Source organism: Mastomys coucha, unplaced genomic scaffold, assembly GCF_008632895.1.
Source record: "Mastomys coucha isolate ucsf_1 unplaced genomic scaffold, UCSF_Mcou_1 pScaffold18, whole genome shotgun sequence".
Classification (NCBI taxonomy): Eukaryota; Metazoa; Chordata; class Mammalia; order Rodentia; family Muridae; genus Mastomys; species Mastomys coucha.
Genome location: NW_022196900.1, coordinates 63,901,480 through 63,925,741, shown reverse-complemented (window position 1 = coordinate 63,925,741; position 24,262 = coordinate 63,901,480). Strand labels below are relative to the sequence as shown.

The window sequence follows — 24,262 nt, the reverse complement described above, 5'->3', positions numbered from 1 at the left end:
GGAATCCTCCCCAAATGTCTACCAAGTCCTTGTTAACGAGGGCCTATAAATTACCAGCCCTCACTTTTGTTCTCAGTAGCTCACCCTTTACTGAGCAGAAGAGGAGTGTTCTGTTGCCTGTAATTCACTGCTCACTACAGGCACTTAGCACAGTTGAACCGCGGCTGCTTCTCAATTATCCCCGCAAATGGAGAACAAGCCATGCGACAGAGAAACCCAAACTGTGCATAATTGAAAACACTTTTCTACTTGGCTCTCCCATGGGTGAGATATCAATCTGCTTGTTTGTCCTTTAAGATTTATCTCAGCCAGGACATCTTCTCACCAGTCCTGCCTCCCTCTACCAAACCTGGTTTGGAGGCTTTTGATTGTTTGTTTGGTTTTCCTGCTACTCTTTCACTAAAAAAGAAAAGTCCCCAAGCACTTGTTCTATGTCAGGGAGTGTGCCTTTTCCAGACAGGGAGAATGGAAGATACGGCCCGAGTCAGCAGAACTCCTTGGGCTGGGTGAGATGGAACTGTACACAGGCTACTAATGCAGTGTGAAACAGGCTTTTTCTATTCATGCTGTCTGTGTGTCTCTAGGACCACAGCTCTGTAAGCTTGCTCAACACAGGGTGCATACTCGATACTCGATTATCCTTGTAGTATTTATAAATACTTTTATATTTAAACATTAAGCAAAGACTTGCCTCATCAAACATTCACCAGTGAGGGCTAAGGTCTGGCTCTGCCCATGTGATCTGTTCCACCTAAGGGACCACTGCGGTACACAATAGTGATATTGAGTGTTAAAATTTTAGATGAACTAGTAAAGATCTGGTCCCTAACCCAGGCTTGGGTCTAGGGTGGGATACTTAGAGGAGTCACCTTGGTTTCTGAGCCTCAGTTTCCTCCATTGGTTGACATGAGCATCTAGGGGATTATCTCTAAACTCCTTAAGGACAGGGACCATGCAGTTGTCACTGTTCCTTTCCTAGGTGCTCAGCAGATACTTAGGTGCCCACGAATACACTTCCCAATGAACAAGCTAAGTAGACTCTTACACCTGAAGTGATACGCACAGAGGGCACATTCGGGTCAGCAGTGTGGTAATTATGTGTGGAGAGGCTATTTAGGGGTGTGTTGGGTGACACAGGGCTAGCTTCCCTGTTTTAAATTGATACTTAAGACATGGGGAGATGAATAATTAGCTCTGAACAAACGAAGTGAAAAACACCCACTTGGAAAGTGAGAGGTGCCCCCCCTTGTGGACTGGAATTAGAGCCCCCGATGTTGGCTTTCAGATTCCCTTCTCTTGAAAATGATAGCCTCCATTTCTCTTCTCAACTCACCAAATGACAGAAAGGTCACCAGTAAGTCACGTGTAAAATTGCGCCGTGTTGTTTTAAAGAGAACTAATGTTTTCTCAGGCACGTGACGCAAGAGACAATTATGATTATTAATATGAAGAGGCATCACTCCCCCTTGGAAAGATGCCTCAATTGCCCCAGAGCCTCTTTGCCATCATGTTGGGCACAACAGCAAACCAAGGCTTCAGCTTTCTGAGGGGCTCTCCCACACAATGAGCTCTGTAGGTAGTTTCTCTTTCTGTTAGGACAGAATCATCAAAAGTGGTATCTGATGCTGATGATGGTGATGATGATACAGAAGTAAGAGGAAGGGATGGCTACACAGAAGCTTCTGTGGACAGGACTTATCAGCGTATAGAGCCCTCACTGCACTATCCACAGCTCATAGTCCACAAAGCTGAGAGGCAACATTTATGTGTATCATCCAAAGGCATAAAAAACTGAAAGGCTACTAGGCCTCAGGTCTGTGTGTGCTTCCTTCTAGAAACAGGGGCCAGGATAGAAATGAGATCACTTTGAGCCATAGTAGTAGAAACAGTAAGATGCATGCAGCAGGATCAGCTTTGTAGTAATTGCCAGCACACGCGTGCGTATACACACACACAACAGGCCTTCTAATGGCAGTGCTTTGAAGGCCTGGTAATCTTTGAGGTGAGGGCTTATCTCCTGTTAAGTGCACTGAGCCCAGGTGGATCTGCAGTGCAGGAGAGGAACAGACATGGCCACAGGCCTTTCCAATAGATGGGATAAAATATTCATTCTCGTAAATGATGCCTTCCTGTTAATGATAGGCAGATGGGAAGATCAAGAGGCCAGCGCTATTAAAACAAGTGAGATCTTTTAGATAGCTACTTAAAATACACGGGACCTAATTGGGAAGCCCAGGGCCATGTAACATTGAGCTGAAAAGAGCTGAGAGACAGAGGTGCTTATTACAGAGGTCAGAGAGACTGGCCTTAGAGATCCTATCTCACCAGCTCTGCAACCTCAGCAAGATCCCTGGTCCCCATAAGCCTCACTCCTCTTGTCTGAAAGGTGGGAAAATGACTCAATCCATAGTGGGAATTTTGAGAGATGAAAACTGTATGTAGCCTCTATGTTTGGGGGGCATCAACCATCATACATGTACCCCACTTCTGAGGCGGCACTTGCTGCCCTATAAAGTGAGTCAACATGATTCTGCAAAGAGTACCCAGTCCTGTGTGGTTGAGCTACTTCTTGCAAGGTATGCTGCAAACGGCAGGAAAGAGCTTACCCAGAGAGACCTTTGGACCTTATTTACTCATTTTACAGGTGGGTAAATTAAGGCACAGACATATGAAAACCCTACAATTTAAATCAATGGCTGGAGCTAACATTTGTTGCTAAGATCTGGATCCACATAGATATTCATGCTCCAGGATGCTGCCCCACTATTCTATCCCCATATAAGCGGGTTTCAGTCTCACACTGACATATGTTGGGATGGAGCCCCATACTTTATAACTGGAGAAGTCTGAAAAACAGTAGGTGTCTTGCCTTCCAACCATGACCCAAAGGTAGATGGTGAGAAGGGCCAAACTGGACCCCCGGCTCTGCCCTAGCCTAAGGCATTCCTTTCTGGCACTTGATGGCACTTTACTGTCTCTGAGCGCTGTGCAACTAGAGCTCATCTGGATTCAAGTCCCTCTCTTAAGAAGGTGATCTCTCTCCCTGGGGCTACAGGTTGATAGCTTTTTGGCCTCAATGCTCAGATACCAGAGGGTGGGTCAGGGCTTTAGATCTGACTCTGGGGACAACTGCAACTTTTCTTTCTAGAGACAGAAACTTTGTAAGTGAAGACTAACACCTCGCATCTCAGGCAGACGCTCTCTGAAGCCATCTCTGAGGGCTCTCACTCATGAGGCCCAATGGGAAGAGTCCACTTAAATGACTAGTCTACAAGGCTGGTTTAAACTGAATTGGTGGGGGAAACAACATTGGGCTTGCTCATTTCGAATTCCACACATTTGATAGAAATTGAAAATAGGTTTTATTTTGATTTCACAATTAACACATGCCTAAGGCTGAATAATAGAACACACAATGAAGTAAATTAAAACCACTGATTAAATAAATGCATCAAATCACTCCTCCCATAGTATTTATGCTTTAAATGAAGACTAAGGTTCCCATTAGTGAAAAATTATCATATTTACTGGATGTGTCCCTATACCATGCTACTGGGGCCCAAGGTCTAAGCCCTTACATGGGATTCCAGAGGAGGCTGGGGCTCAGCCTCCGCTTGCATCTGCTTCTCAGTCTTGGCTCCAAGTAGCTATGTAAGCCTGCAGAGTGTGTTCTAAACTTTACTCCATTGATGACCCTCCCCACCAAAAGACAGGGTTGAAATGGGGGATTATTTGATCCCCTATTTCTAAGAGCTGGATGAGTTTAGAAATGTTTTCAGTGTTTTTCCCTGGTATGAGCATTACTGTGTTTCCCCTTCAGAATGGAGAAAGCCTTCAGCTCTGCCTTCCTTGGTTCCAGTCAATCCTCCCAGTGCTGGTTTCATAAAAAACATTCAAATTTGTCTCTTGTGTTTAGGAGGGAAGTTGGGTTTTTAAACAAACTGTATGCATGCATTCCTTTGAGAGGTGAAAGACCCTTGTACTTGGTGGATTGCAATTCTCCAGTACATTATCTCAGTACAGTGGAATGCTTGGGTTGTATGCTTATGGTGGTTTGAATACATACGGCCCCCATAGACTCATGTGTTTGAATGCCTGGCCCACAGGGAGTGGCACTATTAGTAGGTGTGGCCTTGTTGAGGTAGGTGTGGCCTTGCTGAAGAAGATAGGGCCTTGTTGAAGAAATAAGTGTGCCACTGTAGAGGTGGGCTCTGAGGTCTCCTATGCTCAGTGTGAGACAGTCTTATTCTGCTGTCTTCAGATCAAGAGTTGAAAATTCTCACTCGGCTCCACTCCGGCACTATGCTAGCCTGCACACTGCCATGCTTCCCAACATGATGAAAATAGACTAAATTTCTGAAACTGTAAGCTAGATCCAGTTAAATATTTTCCGTCATAAGAGTTGTCTTGGTTGTGGTGTTCCTTCACAGCAATAGAACCCTAACTAAAATAATGCTACTTAAAAGACCTATGATCTGTTCCAGATCTGAACACTGTACCCAACTGGCCACTCAAGATTGCAATGATGAGGCATGGAAACTGCAGAAAAATTGCTGGGGAACCTGTAATCAGTGTTCCCGAAGGCATCTCCCGTTCCTGGGTGACCCAGAGACCCCTGACTTCTTAAACCTCTCAATGTCAAGCCTATTAGTATGCTTAGCATTTGCTGGTGGAGGGTGCAAAGGAAGAAGCAAGGATCTTATACCTGGTAAATGTTTTCTTCTGTTTCAGGATCACGGATTGGCTCATGTCCAGCCTCAAACACAATGTACTATTGCAGGAGCAGCCAGAGAGGAAAAGGCAGAAGGGGAAACAAAAAAAGAAAGACGAGAAAAGCATTTCGAATTTAGATGCACATCACAGCAAGCATCATAGAAACAGGCACAAGAGGGGGAATCGGAATGGGTACGGGGACAAAATGGACCCTGCCAAGGTACACTGCAGAGTTTCGCTGCGTGGCTTTTGCAGCGAGGGGACCGGGAAACTGGAAGTCTTTCTGGAGAGGTGATGTCTTCATCCAGTGGCATTTTGTCTGCGTAGCAGCTGCATGGAATGGTGTCATGGGGTGACAGCCTTGCAAACCTCACTCTACAGTCCCCTTGCCTTCTTAAGGTCCCAGGCCACTGCTCAAGAGCTCAGAAGCCCAACCTCCCTGGTCCCCTAAACTGAATCTCATCAGTATAAAATAGTAGACTTCAACTTTTCTATGTGTACATTTCAGACTTAAGGGGCTGGGTGTTTCCAAAAGACCACCATTCTCATCCTTCATGAGCCCAGTAAGCAATGGTTGAAATTCCTGCGATAAGTCAGTTCTTCCTCTTCATTGTTCAGAACAAGGATGTGTTGAGTAATGCATTTCTGATTCATGTTTACTACAGATCTGCTAGATACTTCTATTTTGAGACTTATCTACTTGCCTATGTATCTATGCATGTATCAATTTACCATCTCATTTTGATCATCGCCATAGTAGCTGTTGCTGTGAACGCATGCATACATAAGGCAGACGTAAACCACGCCTGTGTATCGTGATTAGACATACAAGCCGAAGGCTTGCTTTTAGGTTCAAAAAGCATGTCTAAATCTTGTTCCACTTTTTCTCCTTAGAAATAAGCAGAATGTGGAAAGCCACTTCTTCCTTTCTTTCTGAATCTTTGTTTGCATAGACCTTGGACTTGACCTCAAAAGGTATCCTGTGCTGTGGACTGTGAAGAGAGTGCAGAGAAAGCCTTGGACAGAGATATCTTAGGATTCTCTCATTTATAACAGCTCTGTGCTATGAGTCAAACAATCAGAGGGTTAACCTACACCATCAGGGTTTCAGAAATATTCTTACATCCTGCTAAAGCTGGAAAACCGTTCATTAGGTTCGTGCTCAAATGTCATGCAAATGTCAGCCCCTCAACCCTAATTCTTAGCTTATAGAATTATCCATTATCCATCTTGTCTCTAAGAAAGTTACAACAGTCGAGAGACCACTGAAAAACATTTATTTCTAGGATCAAACTTTCCAGATTGTGGAGGGGTCTGAGGCAGGGGCACGAAGAAGGAAGTGGATCTCTAGATCTCCCATCACGGCTGCTGGCTTCTTAGTGTGGAAAAATTCTCTCCCTGCAGAGGCTGGCAACCCTGGCCTTCAGAAATCATCTTAATTCTTCTGCAGGTTCTGCATTCAACAGAATCCTCAAGTTTCAGTCAAAAGAGCCTTCACAGCTGCATGCAAAACCCTGGTGTGGTTCAGAAATTACCTGGTACACGGGATCTTCAACATCCTCTTCCAAAATGGTCTATCCCAGCGAGGGAAGGGAAGGTGAAAGCAAAGGATGCAAAGGAAGAGAAGTGAGATTATCTTCAGATGCTACAGCACAGTAGAGAGCCAGCATTGATTAGGACAGAGTAGGAGGTCATGAATGCAGAAAACACACAAAGAAACTCCAAATCCTGCAGCTCTCTCCCCACCCACTCCCAGCACTAACAACAGCAAAGCCAGCAAAGCTGCTAGGGGCCTTTAGTCTTCTTCCCCTGAGATCTTCCCCAGATTAAAGAGTTCCCTTTCTCTAACCTATCTAGAGTCTCAGAAAAACAAAAACAAAAACAAAAAGGATCACTTCTAATGGCTTGGTTTGGGTGTCTGTAATCTACACAGGAATCTTTTATCTCTGCTTATTTCTGCTCAGTACCAGGAGGAGACAGCTCGACTTGTCAGTTTTCCCATCTGTTTATTGTGGGCCCCGTCATCTGCAGCACTGGGAGAAACACATAGGTATACCTGGTACACAGCTTGTTCACACTGCTTATCCTTTTGTGCCTTTTTTTCCAATTCTTCTCTTTGCTTCAGCTCATAGATGAGTTGAAAGAGATCTCTCAAGTCCAGGATAACGGGTTCAGCCTGGAGTGGAAGGGTGGTGGGACACATTAATAAAGAACGCTGCTGAACCGCGGCTACGCATTTTTGTCTGCAGCTCCAACCCACAGCCCTTCCTTTTTCTATTAAACTGAAAGCATTCCATTCTTAATTAATTCTACCTTGTTTATATTGGTTTAGCAAATTGCTTCTAGGCTAAAGTTCATTTCTTCAACTAATTATATTTGCAAATTCATAATAATCATAAGCATAAAAAGCATTGCTTTTATTTATTAGTGATTCGGAATACAATAAAATTAGGGCAGGCCATATGCAAAACAGCTATTTGTTTTCTCTTATTTTCTTTTTAAATGAAACTATGAACACAAGGAAACTTATTTGTATACGTGTCTCTATCTAGCTTAATCAGAAAGGGAAAATAATTAGTCATTAGGAGATACCCATTAGGATAAAAAAAAAAAAGCTGAACGGGTAGGGCCGTGTTTCTTTGCTTTAAGGCTGTTTATCTTTCCTAGGTGGGATTCTGTACACCAGCTGACAGTGGTGGTCCATCATTTGGTCAGGCTGGGTCTTAGAAAATCAACAGTGTTGGCTCTGTCCTGCACAGTAACAAGAAAAACACCTGTATTGGACACGAATACTCACCGCCTGGGCTGTTTTGATGGCCACAAATCTGTGATTCCCCTCCTTCCCACAAACATATCCAAAAGCCCGGTGATCTGTGATGTCCTTCGCAATGTAGGAAATTTCATGAACAGCATGGTGATGCTGAAGGGCCTGGGGACACACAAAAGGAAGAGCATGTTTCAGGGAACACACCCCCTCGAGCTGTTGATCAATAAGAGATGTGTTTCCGCCATGTGCGAAAGGCCCAAGGGGCTTTGGGAAAGCTGTTTGGTACAGATGGAAGGAAAAAGAGCTACGCCTGCCCTTGAGAAAGGGAGGTCTCCCTCCATGGTCTCACTGCTGTGACCAGAGAGAAACCAGGACTGTTCATATGGGAGTGAGCATCTGCAGAGGTGGCTTCACACCGCCTGCCAAAGCGTCCCAGTCGAAATCAGCCCACATGCTTCTTTTCTGCTTGCAACCTTCACAGCACAGCCCAGTCCAATCCGTCTCCATAGCGAATAGACTTACGGTTCTCAGGCCATTGTATAGAGAGGGAGGGGCTGTCCCTTGAACAACTCCAGGGAGTGCTGTGAACTTCACAGTATTCCTGTTTTGCAGGGTTACTGAGTTTTCCCAGCAGCTGGTGAAAAATCTGTGTTGAGGGATGAATGACTTTATCTTCTTCAAAGTCATTGGGGCAGAGGTTGGGGCACATGCATATGTCCATGTGCACACACATGCTTTTCATCGGTTGGAGTCTCTCTGTCTGCAATGTCCGATTTCATCACCATTTTAAATTCTCTTTTGATGACCACATGAAATGACACACTAGGGCTGTTAAGCAGCCCCTGAACAGGACTAGCCTTCCCTCTCTTTGAAGGACTATTCCCTTAAAACTCATGATGGATTTCTCTCACATTGATGGTCACAGAGATTGTTCTGATAAGTTTGTCTGACTTCGGGACCATGGTCCACACTAAACTCTGTCTTCCTGAACTCTGCCATCTTCTAGCCTTGCCCTAAGCTCCACCCATTTCGGTGAACTGAAACAGTCTGGGTTATGCTCAGTAGTTTGAAATTGGCCTCTCTGCTTTTGTTATCAAGCTACCACAGAACCAAAGTTTCCCACCCTGTTCCATCCGATGGACATCTTTGTGGTTATTTTCCTATAACAATCCCACAGATCATATCAATTAATGCTCTAGAAAGGCTTGCAGATGCAAAGAGATACACTCAGTCCAGAATCCCCACAAAGAGCATTTCCTTTATATCAAGAAGCTTGAACTCTTAGTCACTGTACCAATGCAAAGGACCCACCAGTCCTTTCTGCACCCCAGTTTATTTCCTAGATAAGACACACTGAACGATCCTAATTTAAAAATCCTGGCTTCATAAGGATCAGTAAAGGCAATAAGAAGGCAAATTTCAAAAACCTAAAAGGACTTCAAGTACTATATTGAACAGATATGGGGAGAGTAGACATTTTTGTCTTTGTTCCTCATTTTATTGAAAATGCTTTGAGTTCCTCTCTCTCTAGAATGATGCTGGCGTGGGCTTGGTGTTGAAAGATAGAAATTTATAATTATTCCTAATATATCTCTATATATTTGTGCATGCAAATGTTTAACTGGCATTATATCTGCTTATTGTTGCTATGTTCCTTAGCTTATATTTGTAGCAAATATAAGCAAAATAGCAAAATACACTCGAATAGTCCAAGGAGAAAAATGAATGTGTTTTATGGTGCACAAAATCTTTCCTATTCCTGAATACCAGAAAGGAGGGAGAAACAAAGGCAGCATAGTCAGTTCCTCTGGAAAAGCCTTTGGAACTACTAGGGTAGGTATTCTCTTAGGTCCAGTACCAGGTTTCCTGTCCCTTAAAGCCACTCTGGTCTCCTGGCTCAGTTGGCCTCTGGTTCTCATGACAGTCATCACCTTAATTCTAGAGATCACTGATCTTACAAAATATCAATTCCTCAGCCTCTTGCTTGACTAGGCTTCTGACCATGTGAATCATCTGCTGTTCTAGAATGTTCTGCCTTGCCTTCATCTGTCAGGATGCAGTTGCTACTCACCCATCTGATGACCCTCATCCTCTTTCCAGGGGCCAATTGCTCCCTGAAGAGCAGCATGGCATCACCACCTCAAGTCCTCAACCGGCAATATGGCAAGTTTATACTTTGAGTGGATTTTGATGTGATTAAAGTTGGTGGAGGAAGGGTTTGTTAGCAAAACAATCAGAATCTGCTTGTTTTGTTTCATCAAAAGGACAGATTTAGCTAGCAGAGGGAAATTGCTCTGAGAGTAGTAGCTTTTTTCATGGTGTTAATGATGTAAAATTGATGAGATTTATATTCACGCAACATGGGGCATTGATTTATAAGCTTTTGTGAGCTAGAATGGTATGTGGCAGGGGAAAATTGGAGACAAAGGCATTCTTTTCTTCTCTCCATTTTTCCTGAAAGTATTTCTTTCCCTGCATAATGTAGAGGATGTAATCCACGTCTCCTATTAAATCCAAGTTTGACGACACTGCCTTATTGATTGCCAAGTAGAATATTGCTCTAAAATTAAACAGCGATTAGAAATCTTCCTGGTGGAATTAGATTTAGAGATGAGTGTGCAATGGCAAAAATATCACCTACCATGAAGATGGCAGATGGAGATGGTTTAATTTATCTACGAATCCTCATTAAGTATTTTAAATCAAAACATCCTTAATGCTTGATGATACCTAATAATGCCTTGCAAAGTGTTAGCTGTGTCAGTGCGTGTGCACAAAGTACTTAAAGATATTTGTAACAGTATCTTTTCCTGTAGTTAATTTTATGACATGTTAAAGAGCTGTGCTCTCCAAGTGTCTCATCTACTTGAAACTAACCATCAGTGAGGGAATATGTCTCCTATTCAGACACGATATAGGACACATGGAAATGCACACACATTGGGATTTGGTAAACTTTACAGTTATGTTATTCACATTCATCTTAGCAACTCAGAGCATCATGCAAATGCTTCTTCACTGAGCCTAGAAATTGTCTTGGTCTTCAAGTAGATTTTTTTATTATGCAACACAATCAAAGACACTCAGAGCCAGAAGGAACCTTAAATGTTACATAGCTTGGCTCTGAGTTTATTCACAAAGAGACCGAAGGCCAGAGCCTCTACTGTCCTAGTCACCACTAAATCCAAGACTTGTCTTTCTTACCCAAGGTGGCAAAGCATTGATGAAAACAGGGTTATGTAGAAGCTAGGTCTCATTTTCACAGAAGCCTGACTCTTAGTTTGAACAAACAAAAGCTGAAGCTCATAAACAGAGAGGAGAAAGCACATGAAATAAAGAACTGAATAGGCAGAAGAAATTGTGACTGTCTGCAATGCAGGCAAGTGTCTGAGGTCAGAGAGGGCAGTAAATCATATAGAGGTGAATTACAGGGGGTCCCAGAGAAAGCAGTCAAGGAAGCAGGACCTGGAAGTTTAAATCTAGTTCTTATGAATCACTTCCAGGTTCTGCTGTCTACCTTTTTTATGTGTCTGCAGAGTAGCCAATGGCAAAATGTCAAAGAGAGGCTATCACTGGTCATGGGTGACAAAGAAGGTTTCACCCAAGGAGTGTGTTTCTGTGGAAAAATTTGGGTCTTGGTAAAGATGAGACCTGAGTGGAAAGCTGAGAGTGGGAGAGGGCAGACTCTATTCATGCCTGGTTTGTATGGCTCCTGGAAAACAGTGTCTTGGGGCAGACACTTGCTCTTGATAGTGAAGCAGGTTGTTGGTCTTAAAAGTAGGCCTTTCATGACTCCGTATTCTGTGCCGTCTTGCCCTCTTCCCTTCACTGTGGATCAAGGTTGTTGGTAGAAGATACAAGGGATCATCCAGGCATCACCATCCTCAGTCCAGCCTGACCCCTGTTGTCTCCATGGACTTTAGGTGCTCCACCCTACAAACAACTCCCTTTTGGAGTTTGCACCTTCCCACCTCAGAGTGTACTATGGGTTGGCTATGATCTGGATCTATGCAGGTGGTCTCATGGTCTCATAAAACAGACATATGGCAAACCCTAAAACCACAATATAGCATGATAATATTGACATTAAAGGCATGTTGCATAGGCTGGGAGCAAAATGAGGGAGGGGGACATGTGGAAGACTTGCCAGAAGAGGCTGTGAGTTCAGTCTAAGTCTTGAAGAATAAATGGGAGCGTCCTAGAAGAGTAGGGCAAAAGTTGTGGAAGCCCCTGGTTCTAAGCACAGGTTTCCCTTCTGCTTTGGGATGTTAAGTCTTCAGAAAAGATCCATGGTGGGTTCTCTACAGTTCCTAAAAAGTTTTCTCTAGGACAATAGGTGATTCATAGTGAGTTCTGAATGAGAGTAAGGACGGGCGGAGCCATCTCTATGTATTGCTCAAGGTAGGCACTCAATAAATGCTCATCAAATGGCTGCGTTGAGTTAATTCATGACTTTTCACATAGGATTCATTCTGTGAACAGAGGGATTCTTAGCATCATTAAATCTTTTTCTTTGCATTTCCATGAGCCATTTAACAATGTTTAAATGAAGTATCAAATTGTTTGGGGGGGCTACTGTCTGACAGAATAAATTACAGAGAAGACTTAATTTGTACTATGGTTCAATACAGCCAATTAAATACAGTATGGATTAGAAAGTCATCTGCTGAGGACTGTAACATTAGCTATTTTTAAGGAATAAATTCTACCCTGTTTAGCTTTCATATAATCATTGTGTATATGCTCCCCCTTCCCTGATGCAATACTGTTCATGGAAAAATATCCATCATGATTCAAGTATGCTAACACCACCACCACCACCAACAACAAAGAAAACCAAAATTGAACAAAACAAAAAAATACAAAATACAGAGAAGTAGAAAGACACAGAATAAAAATAGATACATGAAAAACACTACTTCACATGATAAGCAATTACAGTAGTTAAAACCTCACAAGACAAAGGGAGGCCTGGGCTCATTATAAAAGCCTTTCTCTTTTGTAGCATATTTTTGGATGCATTCACTGTGATGCAGTGCCAACAAGACTGGGAGGCAACCTCTCTTCCAGCCCCCTGGGCAGCCCATCATCAAGTGCTTCCTGGAGCAGGTCAGGGGGAGCTGTTCCCTGGTTGGCATCCTGAAGTCTTCTTTCAGTTTTCCTCAAGAACAAAAAAGCAAACATTTCTGATCATGTGGCCTCCATCTCTAGAGGCCCCTGGATCAGTACCTTGATCAGCTGCCTACCTTGAGCAATACCTTGATAATGGGGAGAAGGGAAGTGCTCTTGGGGCCAGGGAGAACACAGCTCTCCCATCTGCCTGTGTGCCCCTTAGAAGCTCTCTCTCTCTGTCTTTCTCAGATGCTCCTCTCTGATTTTTTTGTAGACCATGAAGAATGACATGGAACCCCACATGTTGCCAGATGAAAGTGGCATGTATCTCCCCTTCAGAATGAAGAGAATACTATGCAGAGTTGAGAAGCTGTGGAGAAATACAGACCATGCAAAGTGTGTAGGTGTAATATAGGGAAAATGGCAGCATCTCTCTGGTGCTTTGAGGAGATTAATAGGTTAGGGTATGAAATGCTTAGTGTAGTACAGGGCACCTGGGGAGGAGGGTTGCTTTCTTGTTATCTCGGAAATGTAACTTCTCTAGAGAGCTGGTTGACTGTGTTTCAAAGCCTTAAACTCATGCACAAAATGACCCTATGATTCCTCTTGTAGGGAATTAATTATCCAGAAATAATGCAACCTGCGGACAAAGACTTGGATACAAGATACTCCCCACAGTGCTGAAGAACAGTGAAAAATTAGAAATATCCAAAGCTGTTGAATACTCACTGACTAGCTGAGAAAAATTCACGTTTCTATATTGTAAAGCAGTATGCAGTATGGCAAAAATCATCCAGAAAAGTAGGTATTATTTTTTGCTACGGAAATACTCTAGCAGCATCCTGTTGAGTTTGAAAAAGCATATTCAAAATCGTATGTTCAGAATGACCATGTTTCTGAAGACAAAGATGTCTATCTATATGTGTACCAGAACTTTGGACATAAATCGTTACTGTCCTTATGAGGGCCGACTCTTGGTAGAATTACTATTTATTCTTAAAGTAGAACTCCTTTTATTTATATCAATTGTTGGTTCAATAATTATGCATGAAAGAAAATTACAGAATAATTTTATTTCCTATTATGAACTTAATTCACATGCCATCTTCTCTCTATTCCCACAAGCAACCCTCCTGGCTTTTCAAGAATCCCTCCATTTCCTCCCAATTTTCACTTATTTTTGTCTCCTTAATATCTTTCATTTCAAAAAAAAAAAAAAAAAAAAAAAAAAAGCCAAAGCTGGGCAGTGGTGGCACACGCCTTTAATCCCAGCACTTGGGAGGCAGAGGCAAGAGGATTTCTGAGTTCGAGGCCAGTCTGGTCTACAGAGTGAGTTCCAGGACAGCCAGGGCTATACAGAGAAACCCTGTCTCGAAAAACAAACAAATAAACAAAAATCTTTCATTTCATCCACTCCTCACACCTCTGTCACCAGAACCCAGGGCACAAAGCCACTGTTTCATACATGGATTAGGAGAGTAGCTGAGTCACTCCTCACATGGTAAGCAGCCCTCCCCTTCCTGTGATAGTCACACTACAGTGTGAAGGGACTGAGGGAAAAAAAAAATGTGGCAAGTTCCCTCAAGGCCTTCCAGTATTTGAATCACACCAAAGCTTCCCATTGCCTTTGGGATAAAGTTGGAGAGCCTAGCAGGGCCTCCACATTTCACCAGTGTTAAATGGCTGTTTCCCTGGCTTCTCCCAACATTTCCCCCACTTAATGCCACATGGCTGTTTTTCTGGCCCTTGAATGAGCCTCTGTCTCCCTTCAGGCATACTGACTAAACCCTACATGCAGAGAAAGATCAGCTCCTTTCTGAATTCAGAGCTTAATCCAGATGCCACTTTTCTGGGGCCTCCCAAGTCCTCTTGGGTTCTGTGCCTTCATTGGGATGGATGGGCAGGGAACTAGCCAGTTTGCCATTCTGTGGATGGGACTGTGTTGATTAGTATCCATCTCAAGATTGCGACACTGTTTTCTCTCTCTTTATTGATCAAGTACAGAGCCTGATACGTACTAAGGATTCAGTGCATTTATACTTAAAGATATACACAACATATAATTTGGCATTTTAAGTATGCAATTCAGTGGCATTTAGCATATTCACATTGTTCTGAAATTATCCACCTGCACAAAATTTTAATCCTCCCAAGCTGACATTCTGTATCAATAAACAGCTCGTTGCCTTTCCCGATAGCTACTGGCAACTGCTAGTGTATCTCCGTTTATACATCTGTCAGTATATATTTTAAAGTGAAAATCTGCAACGAATGAATCAGCAAGAGCTGGGGTGCAAGTCTGTTCTGACCCCCTCTAGCCCCACGAGCTCTTCCTCTGCCTGAGCCTTCCTCTTCCTTAGCAACTAAAATGAGGTGTGGGGCTCAGCAAATGCGCATGTCCCCTCTAGCCCTCAGCATTTCTTTGACTCTTTTGTAAATCTCCCAAGATGACAACAGCTATAACAGTTTCTTAACAGCTCTCTAGTCATATGGTATAAACATACAGATCTGGAAAGATGTGACAAGGACCTTGCTTAAAACAGAGAGAGATGAGTTAGTCAACTAGCAGAAAGCATCCCAGACCTGTGATAAAATGTGGTACCCAGGCAAAGAGCCAGGTGTGCTTAATCACTTAGCAATCAGCCAAGTGACATGGAAGCTGATTTCTGCTCATGGGAAGTAAAAATTTACCGGGGAAACAGGCCTGAACCGTAGCTTCTGAACACTCAAGCTCACTCAAAATCCCAGAGCTCGTGACCTAGGCTACCTATAACATCACAATTGGTGGATTGGCCTGGTTGCATGACTCAATTCCCAGTCTCCTACATACAGCAGGCTCTGGTGCAGCTGTATAGGAAACACCAGGTCTATCATGTGACGGAGGGAATCACAGATCCTTTCATGGCTTTGTGGCCTTGAGAAAAAATCACCTTCTTATATGGAGCCTTAGCACCTTTGTATGGAAAACCAAAGGGATTCTTCTCTCCTAGGGCTGGGAAGTCCACATAATATATCTAGCATATCAGATGGAAGGCCCTTAATCTAGGGCTTTGTTTTTTTCCTGAGGCAAATGAGTTAAAGATTCTCAATCCAATGTCTCTACGTTATAGATTACTGATGTGCTGGTAGCCAGGGTTCACAAACTCAACAAGGCTTCCTTGGAACTAACAGGGTAAAAAGTCTGGGAGGCACCAAAGTGTGGTAAGAGAGTGTCTGGGAGGTCAAGTTACAGGGGAAAAAAAAAGGAGGTGAAGGGTTAGCTTCTGACTTCATTCTGGGACCTAAGAACCTGGATCTTATCATTCCTGAGAAGCTATGCTACAATTTTCAGTTACACAAATCAGCAATTTCCTTCTGTCACCAAGATTTTTTTCTTTTCTTTTTTCTTAGATATTTTATTTATTTACATTTCAAGTGTTATCCCCTTTCCCAATCCCCGCCCTCCTCCCACAGAAACCCCCTATTTCATCCCCCTTTTTCCATCTTCTATGAGGGTGTACTCCCACCTACTCCTGCCTCCCTGCCCTTGCATTCCCCTAAACTGGGACACAGAGCTTTCACAGGACCAAGGGCCTGTGATGCTGGACAAGGTCATCCTCTGCTACATATGTGACTGGAGCCATGGGTCTCTCCATGTGTACTCCTTGGTTGGTGGTTTAGACCTTGGGAGAACTCTGGTTGGTTGGTATTGTTGTTCAATATCTTTGTCACAGGAGGAAACAGACTTAGGATCCATGAGACAAGGGAAACGCCAGTGCATGCCTGGCTCATTATCAGCAGTAATCCATGTTGAAATTATAATTTTTCAGATAGCTTTGGATATATATTAGAATAAAGCAAGTACATAAATACGATGTTACTAGCAAGCCAGATGGTCCACAAGATAGAGATGAGACACAGATATTTGTAAAATCTAAGAAGAAATCCTGTAATGTTAAATTTGAAATGGAAACATCAATATCAGGTTATGAGTTTTTTAAAAATATTTTTCTAGCACCATTTGCTGAAAGGGCCTGGAACCAATGAAACCCCAGTAGCTCTGAGCCCTTCAGACATAGCTAGTATCTGTTGAGTTACTGATCACTTAACCCATCTAGAGCCAGAGAGAGCAAATTTGGCAGAAGGTTAAATTTTAGAGTTAGTCTTAGAAAAGTTTCTGTGTGGTTGAATGTTTTCATGATAAATCTTTGAGTACAGATAGATCTCAGTATGCTCGCTCTCCCTTCTCTCTTTCTGTCTTCATTTATAGCGTGGAGAAATCAGTGATGGCATGGGAAGCAAAACACATTTTAAGGCCCTTTCCCAAGAACAGGAGAATGTAAGGCACTGTCAACTTTCCGTGACTTCTCTGAAAGTAGGTTAGAGACAAGCCTTCATCATGTCCAGCTGAGCAGCCACTGCTCCTAAACCCACGGGCGACTTTATAGACACGGTGTACTGAGAAGTGCTAAGAAGGGCAGCCACCACTTTCCTGACCTCCTCTCCTATCCCAGGAAGGACAGCAGGACATCAGCAGGGGCCTTTCAATCTGTAACAGCATTTTAAATGCTCAAGTTGAATGGGTATGGGGACAATGGAGACAATTCATACTCATGAATAGCTGGTGTGTGTGTGTGTGTGTGTGTGTGTGTGTGTGTGTGTGTGTAACCTGGAATTTCTTCTCAGTATGCATAAGAATTCAGACTTTACATTTTTATTTTGTCAGACTTAATTTTTTTAAAATAAAAATGGTACTCTCTTTTATCTCACCCGTTCAATAACATTACAGACAATTCTTCCTGCATTCACTGTCCAAGTAACTGAGATCCAGCAGGATTGAGTAGCTGCCCCAGTTTGCTTCTCTGTTGCTCTGATAAATAGTCTGACCAAAGGTAAATTGAGGAGGAAAGAGCTTATTTTGTCTTATACCATTGAGGGATGCCAAAGCAGAAACTCAAGGCAAGAACTAAAGCAGAGGCCATGGAGGAATGCTGCTCACTGGCTTGCTTCCCCTTGGCTTGCTCATCTTCCTTTCTTTTACAGCCCAAGTCCATCTGCCTAGGGATGACACCATCCACAGTGGGCGGGTTCCCCTTCCATCAATCAGCAATCAAAAAAATGCCCCATGGGTGAAACTGATAGAAGGAGTTCCTTAATTGAGGTTCCCTCTTCCAAGGCATGACCAAGTTTGTGTCAAGTTGACATAAATTAATCAGCAGAATAGCTTATCTTGGGTCACACAGCTACTATGGGTTATTACCAGCCATAGCTGGTTCCAAGTTCCAGCTGTCTCTGTGCCCCCAAATAGTTCCTAATGCACTAAGATGGCCTCTATTTCTGTTCTCCTAAAACTGTTATTTTTATTTCTTTTTCTTTCTGCATGAGGAATCCTAATTGCCGACATAGGTATTTAGCAATATAACTGACGATTTCAACATTGTAACTTGTGGTATAAAATTATTGTAGCAAGTAGGTAAATGAATGTGGTTGCATGAGATGAAGCAGCATGTTTTGCCACAGGTCACTACAGAAACGAGGTCATTATATTTAACGGAAAATTACTTTTTATGTTGTTACCAATTTGAAATTAACCTTTGCCTTGGTCACAAGAAAGCATCTCACACAGACAGAAACTTGCAAGAATGTGAATTGTTTACACTGCAGTCCATGGAAGGAGGGCTAGAAGAGAAGCTGGAGAGGCCAATGCCTTTGTTTACACAAGGAGGAAGTGAAGTGGAGAGCTGATGATGGGCAGAGGCACCCACAGAAGTAAGACCCCAGGGTGCTATGGCAAAACATGATTGCAGCCCAACACAAATCACAACCTGAACTGTACATCTGCCATGATCTGTATTGTTATATAGGACAGATTTCCCAGACTCTCTGAATGGAGGTGAGAATTAAATAAAATCCTGTAAATGTCCTGGTGTTCTGCCCTTGTACGGGGAGTGCCTAATCATGAACAATTGCTACCCAAGCTCAAAACTTCTGTTCTTGAAATGATATGCTCCTGTGGCATGCTGAAATCTGTGCTGTCCTTCCTCCTCAGTACATGCCCTGAAGTCCCCTGAAGTCTCAGTATTTCAGGCTATGCTCTAGTTTGGGAACACTAATTACATACACGCTAAGAGAAGGCCATATTGGAGTAGGGTGAGATCCTAGTGCAACATCACAGATATCTTTAAACAAGAGGGAAACTGGAGAAAAACAAGCATACATAGAGAGTTCCACATTAAATCATAGCAAAAATCATGGGGGTGTATCCTTCACCCAAGGGGTGTCAAAGAAGGTCAGGAAGCCATGAGAAGAATGTGGGATCCTTTAAGAACAAGGAAAGAATCATCCTGAAGACACAGGTCTGAGACTCCCAGCCTCTGGCACAGGAGATGGCTCACCCTGGTCATTTCCACTACCTAGTATGCTAGGGCTTTGATGCAGTATCCTTAAACCATTAGACATCTAGATTGTGTTTCTAGGACTCTTTATTTGAGAAGGCTGCCAGAACAACAGGGTGGTGAGGCCAGGGCTAAAGGGACCCAACACTGAACGGTTGTGATGGTATCTTGTCCAGCCTCTGTTCATCCATGTTCCCCCCCCTGTAAGACAGGGAGGCAGGACTGCGCCCCCAGCTGGGCTGGTTTTCAGTGTGTGACGGGAAGCCTGGTAATAGTTTTCCTATTACTGTCAGGCCAGGCTGCTGCCATCGGAAGCTTGCAGTGTAGTGCAGCGCCGTGCAATTTACAGTTGCATCTGTCCAATTAGTTCCCATTTAGCGCTGTGCAGCATTCCCCAAATACGCCGCAAACCACCGAGGCGGTGGGCTGAGCTCGCAGAGCACAGGGATCAATTGTTTCTCTTACACTAATTGGCCCCATGATTTGTTAGGCTGTTGCTTTGGAAAATGAACTGTCAGTAAAAGAAATTAGCACAAAACTGCCCCCTTCTTCTTCTGAAAGGCATCAGGTGCAATTCTAGCATCACTTCAAGCTACCTTTGGGTGTCACAGGTAGCATGGATGCCGACTCAAAAATCCTTTTCCTATCTGAGAAGGGAGAATTGGGACTCAGAGTGGTTAAGCAACTTGCCTGGTCAATTTTCAATCAATAGTGAAGAACAGGCTGGGGATGAAGGGCAGGGTGGTGTCAAGCTTCATGCTCCTTTACCTTCAGTGGGTAAACTGGCTTTGTTCAGTTGTCTTCCCTCCCATCTCTCCTTCCCGTTCTTCACACAACTTCACCCCTGTGCCAGACTCTGGGCAGCAGCACCCAAGTAAAGGTAGATATCAAGATAGCTTCTGCAGTAAATACCCCTTTGCACTGGCCCAGCTCTTGTAAGTAAGCTTGACCCTAATAAATAGCCATCAGGACTGTGTGGGATGCCGGGGCTGGCAAGACACCTGCCCTTTTGCAGCTCATTTCCATAGCAGTGACAGGGAGTTAATGTTGTCAAAGGACCCCCTTCCAAGTCTCTTAATGCACAACACGGCCTATAAATCTTCCTTTGTGTGTCTGTTTCCTTGGTTAGCATTTGATTCTTCCATTAGACTAAGGACCAGGAAAGTACTTTAATTTCCACTTCTTCCTCTGTATGGTAACCCCATCATCTAGCGTAATGTCTAAAGTATGTGTGAGTGTGTGTGTGTGTGTGTTGCTAGTAATGATTTGTTGATGAATGACCAAATACTGTGCTTATATCATAATAAAGGTAATAACAAGGGAGAAATAGAGGCTCGAAGTGACAAGATAGTAGGACTTGGTAGGTAAAAGTGACTGCGGAGGAGGAAGAACAAAAACAGAAGCACATAGCTATAAAATACATCATATAGAGAACTGCAGCAGTCTGGGACCATAAAATGTGACATCCAGGGTGACAGACAGTCTTCAAAGGTGACAATGGAAGGAAGGCCTAGGGGTGCAGGTGTTCCAAGCTAGAGTGAAACTGAGGACTGGTAGAAATGATCAGCTCAGCTCACTACAGGAAACTTGATCTTGCTGGGATTCTTGGAAGACAGCCACTTCATAGGGCTCCCCCTGCTGGAGCAGTTTGTCCAAGGGCCTGGGCTATAGAGCCCAAGAGCCTGGCAGCCACTCTTCTTAGGCCCTGCGTTGTGAGAGCAGACTTCTGTGGTTTGGGGGAGGTCTAGAAATGTGCTTGTGAACTGCAAATGAACACCGGTCTCCCTGACCTGTTAATTCCTACTAGTCAGGCTTCAATCTGTGGCCAAAAACTTCAATGTCTCCTAGAAACCAGTGAGAGGGTTTTATCTTACTAAAACATGGTGGTTATAGTTAGATGTGTCTTCTGACTTCATTATATGGCTTTATGTTAACTTAGGGTGAAATGTGATGGAGGTGTGTGGAAATGTTGATGGTTTTTGGATTGCCCTTGACTCTCCAGTTTCTTCTTCTATCTGTGATGTGGGGAAGTCACCCATCTGATCGTGTTTGGCATCCTCTTTCAAAAGAAGCTGTTTTGGGGCACCACCTTGAAGACTGCATGGTAAACTTAGGTGTTTAGATGGTGTAAGAATTTGAGTGGCACCTGACATGCCAGAAACAACCTTAGACATAGAGCTGACTAGCCTGGCCTTCCAAGCATTGCCTGACCCTATGAAGAAGACACCACAGAGGCACCACAGGGCTTATATATTATAAATATCTATTAATCAAGGCAGCCCCACCCAGCCCTCCAGGAGCCCATGCTTAGAAGAAACTAGTCTGGACAACTAGAGTAGAGTCTAGCAGGTTTTTAGAGACTTGGAGATGCTGAGGCCAGACCCAAGGTGATTAAACTGGGGAGCTGGCCTCTCTAGTAAGGGCTGCTAAGAAAAGACATTTAGGTCAATAAACAAAAGCTAAGAATCAACTAAGGGACAGACAACAACTTTAAGGCAGTAGTGAGGGCCAAGGTAGAGATACAGCTGGCTTTGGGGACTTCTGAAAGTTCGCAGGGTGACTGATAGAGGTGTGCATCTGTGTGAGGTCATCTATGTGTTCCTTACAGAGCCACTCACCACTGTGAGCTAAAGGGGAGAGGGGCCATGGCTAATATAGGGAGGCCCAGGCACATCATCTTGAGGATTTTGTGGCAGTTTCAGGGTATGACAACAAAGGATTGCCACTCTGGCTTCCACCTCATCTAGCTGTTCCACTTTGTCTCCAACTCCCTTCTCTTCTAAATCTGTTTTCCCTTTTCTAGCAGCTGTAGCAATATTCTCTGCCCAGGTTCTCTGATCTGCCTTCTAGACTAGGTCCCAATATTGGTCTATAAATACATGAATACATATAGGTACAGTTTCTATAGGATCAAGGCCACTTTTCCTGGGATGGCTTCTAGCCTGTTTCCATTAGAGGCCTGCCTGAGAAACTTCCAGGAAGTCAAAAGATCTCTGTTCCAGCCATCAGCTATAGAGAGGACATCTGTCTCCTAGCCTCTTAGGGAGCATCAGAGCTGCCATTGTGTGAGCAAACCTAGGTGGATTTCATAATGATTGGCCTGACCTTGAGGTTTTGTAATATTTTATTCTCTTGACTCTTCCATTATCCCATTAGTCCCCTCTGCATAAACATGGATAGAGCATAGCTCTTTTCTAGGTTAAAAGTTTATGAGTTAAATCTGTTTTGTCATTTTAGCTAACGTGGGGTGGAGCTTCTTTTTCCACACTATTTCTATCTGCAGCTTGAGGTCCAGGCTTTAAGCTTAACTTACAAACACTTGGACTATTATCACCCCAGACCCTGAGGCAGTCTGGCCAGGAGTGAAGGCTCTAGAGCCAGGGGTCTCTCCTCACAAGCTGTACATCTCTGGGCTGGGCACTGCCGGTGGGTCTGCTTTCTCACTGACTGGTGAGAATAACTATTCCTACCTCAGAGTAATTATGAGAGCAACATCACACTCAGGCCAAGATTAACCTGTTGCCCCTGAGTACAGTAAGTACACAATAAAGGTTATGCCATTTCAAGGTCATTTAAAGTATATCCCAAAAGGCAATTCAGTCCCTTCTTATGTAAACTATCTCTTTACCTAGTGGCTATCTTAGTGACAGTAAGGTAATGATGTTTGTGGAGTTGACAACTCTGTGTTGGGAATGTTTGTCTGTTTTCCTATCTGTATGGTTTCAGCTTTATCTCAGTCTGGCCTGCGATTGCTGGTACTGTAAGCTTACACTGAACAAAATGAAACAGAGCATCCTGTCATATGAAGGGCATGAGTCTTCATGGCATGGCTGACACCCGGAGCTGGACCACCATATAGGGATAGGAACAGAAGCAATCCTCACAGCTCTGGGCTGTGCTGAGCAGAGGCAACGGCTTGAGATTGCTATAACTCACTCTCCTTTTGTGTATCCAAATGGGATGGGGGACAAAGTGAGAGGAGCTGTCGAGTTTTGAAATGAATAATAAGACGTCTTCAGAGTGAGGCGTATAAAAGAGATGAGTTAAAAATATTCTCAGAGCATCTGAGAGACAGCAGGATTAGCAAGGCGCCTTTAATTGCAGGAGAACAAAGACCCCTGCTGAAGAGGACGCTCCCTTGCCAGTTGCACCTGTAAGCAGGTAAACACAAGGGTGAAAATGGGACTGGTTTCCTTTTTTCTTTTCTTTCTTTCTTTTCTTTTTTTCAAAACACCCTCATCCCACTTCAGGAAATCAATTCCCTGAGGGAAGCACCTGGCAGTCTCCCTCCCATCTCTTGGGTACAGCGGAAATCTCAGGGGGACTGGGCCAGAGAGGAAGTGGGAAGGGGGATAGGCAGGAAGGGAGAACTTCCCACCTGCCTGAGGCTTTTCTTCAAGATCAGATTTAATTATCATCTTGAACCAATCACTTATTTGGCAGGAGGATTACTGAGGCTCTGAGAGGTGAGATTGCAAACCTAAGTTCTACTGTCTCAAAAGACCCCACTCCGCATTCTCAAGTTTACTAGCATGACAATGGACTGTTTCTTACTCATTTCCTTTTAAAAATGTGTCCCATAGAATATATCTTCTAAGTGACTGATAAAGTATGGCAATGTCCAGCCATCCACTCACCCATCCTGCCCTATTTTGATAGCACACAAGGCAAATGTCTCCCTTTATCATTCAAAGCTCTTTGACTTCTAAGAGTTAATGGCATTTCACATCTGCATATGCAAATTGATTATTGCTTTGTAAAAGTCCTATTATCTCATTTTACAGTCAGATGTTAAAACAAGTACTTCCTTAGTTTAGAGAGGATAAGTCTTTGGTCCAGATTCACATGTCGGAAGCTGTAGACAGGAAACCACTGTGCTCAAATTCAAATGCTTCTGACTTCACAAGTCCAATGTTATAATCCCATGGTAAGACGGGTAAGAGGAAAGGCTAAGAATATGGACTATGGACGCTGTATCCAGAATGCCTGGGTCTTGGTTCTATCCCTTACCAGTTATGTACATACTCTGTGTACCAGTATATGTAGCTATTAACTGAGCAAAGAGCTATGACCTGCCCCATGGGGGCTGAGGTCATGCAAAAGATAATGGAATTAGTACTAAAGATAGTTCCTGAGGCCTAGGAATATGTTATGTTGGACTTCTGCTTATTTTTGGTTTTAGTTTATTTCAGAATATTCTTCCGTTTTCTTCTCCCTACCATGAGAAACCCTCCTTTGCTGCTGGCCTTAGAGTGAGAGGAAATGGAGGAGTTTGGATTTGAATCCAGGTTGTCTG

General features: G+C 43.5%; 1 protein-coding gene across 11 annotated transcripts in view; it reads right to left on the bottom strand.

Moving 5' to 3' along the window:
• The window catches only part of Dab1 (DAB adaptor protein 1), a 1,131,348-nt gene that overhangs the window by 55,974 nt on the left and 1,051,112 nt on the right, over positions 1 to 24,262 (bottom strand). For 8 of the 11 annotated variants that reach the window (XM_031378022.1, XM_031378024.1, XM_031378023.1 and 5 more), the window contains 4 exons: positions 7,511 to 7,642; positions 6,770 to 6,889; positions 6,249 to 6,287; positions 4,706 to 4,771 (listed from right to left, as the gene is read on the bottom strand). In XM_031378022.1, coding sequence (XP_031233882.1) covers positions 4,706 to 4,771; positions 6,249 to 6,287; positions 6,770 to 6,889; positions 7,511 to 7,642 — 357 coding nt within the window. Of the gene's footprint in view, positions 1 to 4,705; positions 4,772 to 5,974; positions 6,167 to 6,248; positions 6,288 to 6,769; positions 6,890 to 7,510; positions 7,643 to 24,262 lie in introns of those variants that run through there. The other 3 variants (XM_031378030.1, XM_031378029.1, XM_031378031.1) reach the window with 2 other exon arrangements.